At 44.7% G+C, this 10,625-nt stretch overlaps 1 protein-coding gene across 1 annotated transcript; it reads left to right on the top strand.

Annotated features, from left to right (window-relative positions):
- Nucleotides 1-9,334: 9,334 nt before the first annotated feature.
- Nucleotides 9,335-10,080, top strand: LOC6555686. Its single transcript, XM_001982510.1, has 2 exons — nt 9,335-9,376; nt 9,439-10,080. Exons 1-2 carry the CDS (start codon nt 9,335-9,337, stop codon nt 10,078-10,080), a joined length of 684 nt encoding a protein of 227 aa, XP_001982546.1.
- The last annotated feature ends 545 nt before the right edge of the window (nt 10,081-10,625 follow it).

Genomic DNA, 10,625 nt, shown 5'->3' with positions numbered 1-10,625 from the left:
CGCTCTCCACTCAATCTCACTCTCTCCTAGTGCACTTCTCTTCATGAATCACTCACAGTCGTGTTGCAAATTGCAACAATGTAAACTCAAAATTGAGAGCATCCTAACATATTTACGACTCTTTTAAATTCGAAAATAAATATGTTTCCAGCAATTGCAGGAAAATATTAATCATCCGCACCGTTGGTTTCAAGTGTGATATCTAAATATGACCCTATTGAATTCATGACAATACACATGTTTTTTCGCCGAGTGTAGAAAGTGGAGCAGTCTCCCATTCTCTCTCACCAGAAAAGCACGCGGTCGCGATCGCACAGTGGGCAATATACAGCGGACTTAACAAATACATTTCCTCCTTAATTTATATAGCAAGTCCATTAGCAATACATTTTTAACTTCTCCGATATCAATAACTTTTCAACAGAGATATTTATAACCAAGCTTGTTGCCTTGTTGCCAAGGAGAGTTTTCAGCTGTAATAAAAGTTTCGATTTATGGAGATTAATCCACTGTGCGACCGAAAAAGCACGTGAGCCACTTCTGTTCGGCTGTGAACGATGCTAAATCTCCTGCATCGTTTTTTGCTTGAGTCTCTGCATTAAATGAATATATTTTTAGAACAAATATAACTATAACGACTATTTCTTTTCAGCGCAATTTAAGACTAAGCATACCTTGCAGTTGCACCGCTCAAAAAGTGTATACAATTGTATTGAGCACGCCAAATGCATGGGGTTAGAATTCCCCGAATAAACACGTACGACTAAACTGCGCTTCTACTGCACGTATTTCACTTGTTGTCTGCAGCTAACCTTACCCACTCATCGAATCTCCACTACCTACCAGCTTGCCCCATGTCGGCCCAAACTACTACCTCCAGACACATATGAACTTGCCACCAACTGCGTCAGCGAATTGCCATTGACGTGGTTAGGAAAACGCTCGATCCCCTGTGTATTGGGTGATCCTATCAAATATGCGTAGCAACCCCCTAATGTAATAACTCTTAGCTTTGGGCCACGTCAGCCAGAAAAGTTTATCAATTTCATCGGTGGGAATCGCTTCCATTATTGATGGATGGATAAGTGTGCGCGGTGACTGACAGCGGGTATACCACATTAGAACTCATTAAATCTAATGGAAACTAGTTCACCTACATGTGAGCGTCTAAGGGAGCTTGAAAGGAAGTCTTGGCTCAAAACAGAATCTACACATAAGTATTTATATTGCCATTAACCAAGCCAGCTTAAAGAAGGAAACTGATTTTTTTTTGCGCAAACGTATTTATGAAGCGCATTTCTGTAATTGCCACACCCACTGCGATAATTCCTATCTACATAAAATATCAGAGTCTTTGTTTGAGAAACAAAACACGTGTCCTTGGCAAATTATTATGTGAAATCACGAGGTGCCATTTCAGGGGGCTGCTTCATCACTCCAGAAAAAGGCAATTGTGTTGGCCAACTCTGTCTGGGCCTCCCCTCCCACACTTTCTATCGGTTCCCTGGGTTCAACGAATCATTTGTTGTCCGAACTTCGGCCGATGTTAATGACTCGGAGTGCGGAGTGCCGCCTTGCCTTGCACAACCCCCAATATATGTGGTATGCACACGGTTCTATATACTATATAGACCCCGTATAGCATACAACATTGAACTTGGGGCTGTTGGCGTCTGTCTCGATTCCATTTGCCTCCCATCTGGCCGAGTGAGTTTTGGCTTATTGCTTTCTGCTTTCAGCTTTCTGGTTTGTGTGTTTTGGGGTTTGGCCATTGAACCTGGTTCCCCGCTCACTAGAGACACCCCACTATGTTTTTTCTGAGGGCTTCCCACTTGCCACCCCACCGGCGGTTGAAGGTGTTGTCGACCTCTCTGATACACCGCGAAAAATAATATTTCTATCCTGGCAAAACCCCAAAATCTGAATCAACACCTCCAAGCTTTGCTTGGCTTACATAACTTCCTTCATTAATTTATTTTTCGTTAAGAAACGTTTCAAAAGAGTAATCAGCATTGCTGAATTAAACAAGTTCCAGAAACAATCAGTACTTGCTTTTCTATTCCAAGATATCAATCCCAAAGAAACAATCTTTTCATATTCATAAGACTCCACTTTGATAGCACATTTCGTGGTAATGTTAAGCTTCTGAATAAATGATAAACTTTTTTCGGCTAAAACCAATTTAATTTATGCGTCAGTCCCAAATTTATACGAAATGGCATTTCGGGGCTAATTGTTTTCGAAACGCAACAAGTTGTATATTAATATTGTTATGAATATAAACAAATATATGGTGCTCGTTTCAAATTCCAGACTCGCCACAAATGCGCAATTTCGAAATGAATCTTGGAGTGGTTTTGGCCTTTTTCCACACTTCTGCCCAAGTTATGTATATTATGGCCAGTATTTCAAGTCGCAAACCTTGTGTGGGCAATATCTTTAAGGATGATGGCACTTACTCGGAGATACTTGATATAGTGTTTCGTCGTTATTAGGAGGTTTTACTCACCTGAAAATAAACAAATTTTTGCCATATGAGTAAAGTTTCATAGCTAAAGCGCTAAGCAAATGGTTTGCAAGTCAATCGAATCAAAGTCCCAAATCCATGGCGATGCAATTATTTAACTAAGTCATGCGATATGAGGCGAAAGTGTAACACGTCCCTCGTTCAGCGCGCCGCCAAAGGAAACTTTGAACTTTCAAAAAGCGAAAAAATGGCCATAAAGCTCTTATCGGTGTAACGAACCGATATTGTTGCTCTAGCTATTGTTTATACACTTGTTATTGTGCATATTATTGCTCGCAAGCGGCAGAGTGTGTGCACTTTAATCGGTCACAGAGCAAAGAGTGTGCGACGTCCGTGTGGTATATATAGCACATGCCGCTCAGCGAAAGTGACAGCGCCACTTCTGTTGCAACGCGGCACACCAAGGACGTTGCGGGCGGCGCGGGGCGGGTGCTGCCACAGGTGCATGAACTTTCCGCTGGCCGCTTTCAGCTAACCAACAACATCCATTGGCGCGCGTGGCTTTGTAGAATCAAGTGTTTGTGGGTGGTTGAACCGGAGCTTTCTTCTCACGGAACACCCACCACACACCACACACCAGCAGCCAACCTGCAACGGAAATTATTGGGGTAGGCAACGAGTCGCAGGGCTGGAGCCACCGAACTCAGACATCCATTAGATAGTTATTTTGGCGTAAATTCGAACTTTATTGCGCGACGTTGGGCTGTTCATCTGAATGATGAACACTCTCTGTTGCAAGCGACTTGTCCCCCAATAATCAATAAATTGCGAATTATCACCAGCACGCAATGTGCCTGGCAATCGCGCTCATGGTCTCGGGCCATAAAAATAATTATTAAGAACAACTGCGAATTGTTTTCGCGCAGTCGCTTCCTGCCTGTCGCACTCTTCCTTCCATGCCGCGCGCCTCTTTTCGCAGCGTCTTTGTTCATCTGCCACAGGAAGTAATCCCCAGACATATATACATATATGCACTTGGCATACGGCCCCGACTTTCGTGTACGATCCGCTTGCAAACACGTTTGCGAAAGGGAGGCGGGTATCGCATACCCCGCTTATCTTGAGAGCCACCTGTCTGCCAGGTACCCAAAACCCACAGAGATCCCGAAAACATACATACACAATATAAAAGCCACAAATGACACTGAGATAAAGTGCAGCATGCAGCGGCGTATTTATGCGGAAATCGAAGCACTCTGACAGCTCGTCCGGAAGTTGACTTTATTGGCTTTGATTTTAATTGCCTTTTCGTTTGTTAATCCTCCGGGTGCAAGAATATGTATACGAGTTATTTAGGAGCATTAAGAGTTGCTTTGCTCTTCAGCAGTCACACATGTGGCATACTTAACGCGATTTAGTAAGCCTTTAGTGAGAGAGGTTCTCGACTATCAGATACCTGTTACCCAGCTAGTGGGAGTATGCACAGAATTGATGTGATGTCACACATGTGGTATACTTAATGTGATGTCACACATGTGGTATACTTAATGCTGCTTTGGTCCGTAGTCCAGGATGCGAAACTAGCCGCTCCTTAAGTGAATCCCATAAAGTAATATGAGGCTAGTAAGCACAAATGCTCGTGCATTGGATGCGATATGCGATTTGCGTTTCCGAGTTCCGAAGGCCAAGCGAGTGAGCAGCTGGCGCAGATATCAGGGGAGCTTTCTCAAACTGAATTCTACTGCGACTTAGGTGCATTGAACCTATTGTTTATTTAATTTTGCGAGCTTTCGATATGGGGCGCTAAGTAGAAACTGCTGATGTTTGTGCCAATGCCAATGCCATTGCCAAAAAATCGAAAAATCTAAAAAAAAAAAGGAAACCAGAAACAAAAGCAAAAGCAAAAACAAAACCAAAGCCAAATAACAGTAGCCGAACAAAACTCGCCATTTCTCCTGCCATTAAATTCAACCTCGAAAACAAACTTTTCTTTCGGCGACGAAGTTCATTGACGTACTTTGACCTCGCGAGTGCGTTGCCTCTCCCTCGCTCCTTTGTGATTGTTGTTGATTTCATTGTTGTTGCCGGCGCATTTATTGCATGTGATCATCATGACGTTCACAGCGACAACAACAAAGGCCGCGATGATGATGATGAAGATGCTGATGATGGTGATGTTTTATTTTCCTCCGCAGCATCCTTGACCGGTCAAGTTTAGCACTTTGCATTTGCCCTGAAAACCCTGGTCGGCGCTACAGTGGTACCACACTGCGACGACTTTCAATGGGAGGCAATAAGTGCCTGGAATTCAAGACTCCTTAGTTCGAATTGCTGTCAGTGTCGAACTGCAACATTCCTCAGGTCTCGGCGATAAGCCAACTAATTGCGCTCGATAAGAACACATTTTATTCAAATAAGTTTTGTCAAATGGCGAACAATACCACGGTAGTCATCAATGCATGGGCACAAAGCACTTTGCATACATTTGGCGCAGGAATTTGTTGTGTGTGACAGGCTGGAAATCTCAGTCGTAGATGGAGCAAACAAATGACTGTAATGAATATTTTAAAAATGAAACCTCCAACCCCGATGGATGTGCTGTGTGTGTGTGTGCGTGTGTGGCTGCGATATGTGGCTGCTTTGTGTGGCTGCTTTGCTCCACTGTGCGTATGGGGCTGGCAATCAGCTGACTGCTGCAAGTGCGCACAGCTGTTTTTGAACGTACACCCGAAACGTGTGGCGTGCGATTAAGCCAGCCGCATCATAACAAAAAGCAGCGCAAAGCAAAGAGGCAAAAAATCACAAACTCACATGTTGCTGTTGCTGCTGCTGCTGCTGCTGCCGCTGCTGCTGCTTTGAACAAGTCGTTGTTAGTGGGGATTGTGGCCACGAGATTCGGTGGGGCAGCCGATCTGCATTTCCTCCAAAAGGGTCGCGAATTGGAATTGTAATACATTTTGCCCTGCTGCCTCTGCTGTTGTCGATTGTCGCCGTTGATGCTACAGCTGCTGCTGCTGCTGCTGCTGCTGCTGCTGTTGTTGCAACCGAGGATGTTGCTCCTGTGCTGCTTGCGTTGCTGATGTTGCTCTGGATCGGTCTTTCGCTTGATTGCTGCTCCGGAGGGCGGTGGCATGTTCTCCTGGCTTCCGGTTGCCGCCAGCAGCATGTTGCACTGTCTGTTGCAGTTGCACACAGCTTTGTTCGTGTGTGCCTTTATTGCTCAAACTGCTGATGTTGCGTCTGCCGTGTTTGTTTTCTTGCTGCTTACTGCTTCTCCTGCTGCCAGTTGCACTGATGCTGCTCCTTTAGCTGCAACATGTGGAGCTGTGGAAGCCTTGTTACTCCCAAGGACAGTTTCGTGTTTGGCTGCCACTTTTGGTTCTGTTTGCATCACTTTCTTTTCTGGTTGCATCAGCAGTACTCGCATAGCTTGGAGCTATTTTCTGGGCACTCACACAAAAAATAAGCACATTAACCACGCGGAAAAGCAAAGAAGTCGTGTGTATATTTTCCGTTGGACGTCACTTCGTGTGATCTACGCAGCACTCGAAAGTAAATCCCGGGCCAAGAAAACTGAGAAATTGGCACCAAATTGGGAACTCGCTATTTTGCCAGTCATCTGCACACTGAATCTACTTTCGCTAGCACAGCACACTGCACGCGCAACTTGTCTAAATTACTCTTATTATTAACAAGTATAGAACGGCTAATAACAAGGCTACTACCGCACCGCCCAACTGCTTGGACCAACAACAACACAGTGCCCGCGTATGATTGGAGCTCAAAAATGGACTGGCAGCAAATGTGGCTGCCGCTTCTGGCTCTGCCAACGCCGCAGCCGCCAGAAGGCAGCAGGCAGCAGGCAGCAGGCAGCGCTCTCTCTCTTGATTGCCGAACGGAATGAACCCGCAGCCAGTCAGTCGCTGTATGCAAGTGCCATATAGTCTATAGTCTTTGTGCATAATTCCAAGAATATATCAGCGCCAAAGAGTTCAAATGCGCAGGAGAGCAGCGTGAGCACGGAGCGCGCCTTGGGTCCCGACTATCGGGTACCTCTTCCTACAGGCCGCTGCATACGAGTCGAACCGCCACGGAGATTACGTGCAAATCATATGTTGCGTCGGAGAATCACTGTCTTTGGGACAGCGTGTGTTGCCTATTCGCCGAACAAATACGCCCTGCTGCCCAGCGAGATACTAGGTATTTCGTATCAGTGCTTTCGCTGCCCCAGTCGACGTCGCATTCGCAGAACAAAGAAAAGCGCGCGCACGCTGACGCATGCCTCGTATTTGGAATAAGGTTCGCAAATTGCGCCTAACCCAATTCGAGTGTCATCATCTGGTCACGGAGCCCGGTGTTGATGCTGCTGTCCTTATCCCCCCAGCTAGTGCCATCTCTTTCTATCAGCGGCCACTATCAGCGCGACACTGAGCTGTGAAGCTTTCAATCAGCGGTTCGCGTCGACACCAAACAGCTGTTTGCGCACAGTGGTCCACACGTCGCAGAACAATGCGTAATGATATAAATATAAAACTATGAAATCTTACCTAAGGTACATCAATCTTTGGGACAATCTTTCGTAGTCTCCGAAATGATAGCTTAAAATGAAACTCGTTCACTGTACTGATATTATCCTTAAATATTTCTTCACCGCTGAAGAGTCAAGTCCTTTTCTCACCACTTCAAAAAGTCAACTGATCCTCGACGCCCGCACATAAGGGTCTTTATAAGGACGCAGGTCTGGCAGGACCTTCGAGAAGAGATTAAAAACACATTGTGACCGATAACGGGCCGGACATCGTTATCAGGTAGTTAGGCACGACCCGAAGGCGACCTGACTTAAGGACAATCCAAGCGATTTTCCAGGACAAGCTGACGCGTGTCTGGTGGACTTCTGCCGGGTTTTACCTGCCCACATCTTCGGTTTTATTGGCGTGCTATTTGCCCCAGACCCACTGTAACAGACAGGCTAAAAAAACGTTCAGTTCCAAAATGTTTGTTGGGAAATTTGTATAAGGTATAAACCTTTCGTTTGCAATAGGTGGGCCCGACTTTTGTGAACATGGTATGGTTTAAAGCAGTCTTATCTTTGCTGCAGCAAGTTGGTTTAACACCACAGATGGATATTATCTATTATGTTAGGACACTGTTCAGCCAATACCCTTAAATCACTGGCCACGGGGCGTATGACTTGGCTAGTGAGCTTTAGTAGTAGCTTTTTCAGTTGCGAACTTGACTGTTTGGCGCTCAACAAGAATGGATCGTGAATACGTGGTTATAATTGGGCCTGCTAGTTCTTAAGAAGCCAATGGGGCGGATGACAGATATGCATGTTTATACTCGTATTGATATAAAAAAGGCAAATACCATAGCCATTTAGCCTATTTTTCATACCAGACATGAAATAACCTCGCAAATTTAAGTAAATACACCAATAATAATAAAACCCAAAATGACTCAAGAGATGGAAACAGCGTATGTAAACAAGGGAATTGGTGTCACCAAAGACACTAGAATAATAAGATGCGTAACGGCCATACCAATAACCTAGAAACCTAGAATACCAAATTCTAGAATTATTCTAGTGTCTTTGGTTTTGCACTATTAAGCTACTTTTTAACCACCCAAAATTGCGAGGTTTTTAAAAACATCAAATTAGAATATAACAAAAACATTCAACACAGTAATATTTGCATTTCAAATACTTAAAATTGATCATTTACATAAGAATGCATATTTTTTACTTGTATACTAGTTATTTGTACCAATAAATATACTAAATAGTTAAAAAACTTTATATGCAACCTGTATATTGCAAAATTGAATTATTGAGGCAGGACCAGCGCACCTAAGAATCACTAACTTCAAATATATTTTCCACCTCGCGGGCTGCATACTCTAACGACATATTTTCTAGTATAAAGTAGTCTTTGAAATTAATTAGGAATTATTATATTATGATTTATTTAAATAATGCAAAATTAGAGTTTTTACTTGGTGGCCATCGTGTACAAATAATATAGATTGAAAGTACATAAACTTCTGAAGTGAAGGGCATATTTTGTCAAATTTACAATAAATGATATATGTATGTCTGCACACATACAGGGATCGGCTGTCGCTGTGTGCGTACAAGAGAGCTGCTGGCTCTAGAGCGCTCTCTCTCTGGCTCTTGAACAACAAGAGAGAGCCTGGAGCCAGCACGAAAAATCGTGTTCAAATAAATCGTATGGCGTTACGCATCTTTGGTGTCACTGTGTCATATTTTTTAGGTTGGTCAATGCGAGATTGCAAACTTGTTTTTGCGCCGTGCCACAAATCCTGCACACAAACTCACTGGCCCACTTTTTGGGATTGCTTAGCCCGCGGGGCTTAACCCAAACCCAAACTCAAGAACTCATCTGTTCGAGATTCGCTTGCAAGGAGAAAAGTCACTGACAAAAAAGCTTTGGACAGCGGATCAATGAAGGCTGCATATACATACATATAAACAATATGAAAGCTGACGATCGAATATCTAATTCGATATTTGTATCCTTCTTCTCTTGTCTTCTATATCTTATACTCTTCAACTTCCGACTAGAACTGCAAGCACAGTAAACAAGCACTTCTCGATAAAGTTAAGTTGCTTTGGGCCATGTCAACATAACCATCTATCGAGTAGGGTTGCCTTCCTACTGATTGTACAGAGCACTGTAGGGTTGGCCACTGAAATGGCAATCCTGCTAAGAACACTGCGCCTGAAACGTCAACTTGAAAGTACATTATTTTGACGAGCCAAAAGGACTAGTCATTTCGATTGAGAACGACAACCAGTCACCAGTCAATTGTTTCTTAACCTAAATAACTAGATTGCACCAACTCATAATGAAGCCCAAAACGGAGAAGAATCTACAGACCAGCATTTGGGTAGGTTGAGTGCAAAATTGGGCGTCTGTTTGCGTCTTGCGTAAAATTGTGTTTCCTTGAAGATTAACAAGAAGTTCGAATCGTCCTTGCTGAGTTCCTCCAAGCCGGTGCAATCTGGTTGGGGAGACTTTCTTGCAGTGGCGGAGCCCCAGGTTCCTGCGAAGCCCAGCCGGAAGAGAAAGATGGCTGCCATGTGTTCGCGACTGAGCGGTTCCGATCGAGCCACCGAGGAGCTGGCCCGTCAATTTGCCAGCATGACCGTGAAACCAGAGAACGCTGTGGCCTCCAATGCGAATGAGCCGTACTTCGCCAGCAACCTGAAGTACTATCCCCACCTGATTCAGCCAACTCGGGTGGGCCACTATCAGACCTATGCCGAAATCAAGGAGCTCTGGCTGAAAGGTAATTACTCCCAACTAGGCACTCCCATCCCACCAATGGCGCGTCCGGGTCGTGATAACTCCATGCAACATGACGTCCCGGATGAGCCACCGAAGCCAGCTCCGAACCGCCGCTACTCGGTGAACCGCCGCAAGCCAACCCAACGCCACCCGAAGGTTCAGCATCCGATGCCCATGCAGATGCAGCATGTGCAGAGTCTAAAGGAGGAGAGCGGCTCCAACAAGCCAACTACTGCCACCTCGAAGGGCGCAATCCCGAAGCAGCCCAAGTTCTTCTTGACCTACACAATATCGGAGGACTAATAAATCTGGCGGACTGAGGGCCAGCGGTTCCCTATCCTAGCTAGTTGTCTTAACTAAGTGCTGCCAGGTGCTAGCGGATGCGGCTGAAGGATTCATTCCCTGACTCACTAGGTTGCAACTTATGCAATTGCTTGTACGGCTATCTACAGCTTGGATCAGCTCGTTTGGCACATGACCACGTAGAGGTGCTTCTTTTCACGTCAAACCAATATCGGAAAATATGGCCATAGAGCACGAACCCCGAACATGACGCAAATATGGATGGCCATAGTCTATCTATTGACTTTATTTGACTTTATTTTCTGTAGCATTGTCTTCTCATGCTGCTAGTTCGCTTCGATTACGGAAATTTCAAATGAACACAATTTTAGCGCTTCATAATGTGGCACGAAAATGTGGTGCAGCTTTTAGCGAGGTGCTGCACCGGGGTTGAGTCCTCGCTCACTTTTCCATGGGCCTTCAAAGCACTCGTTGTTTAAACTAGTTTGCTGTGCTTAGCATAGTTAACTTATATGTGCGAAGAAATGCCGCATATAAAACAACTC

The sequence above is a fragment of the Drosophila erecta genome, unplaced genomic scaffold (assembly GCF_003286155.1).
Source record: "Drosophila erecta strain 14021-0224.00,06,07 unplaced genomic scaffold, DereRS2 tig00000126-arrow-pilon, whole genome shotgun sequence".
Taxonomy (NCBI): Eukaryota; Metazoa; Arthropoda; class Insecta; order Diptera; family Drosophilidae; genus Drosophila; species Drosophila erecta.
Note: the sequence above shows the minus strand (reverse complement) of the source record. Positions and strands in the feature narration are given on the sequence as shown.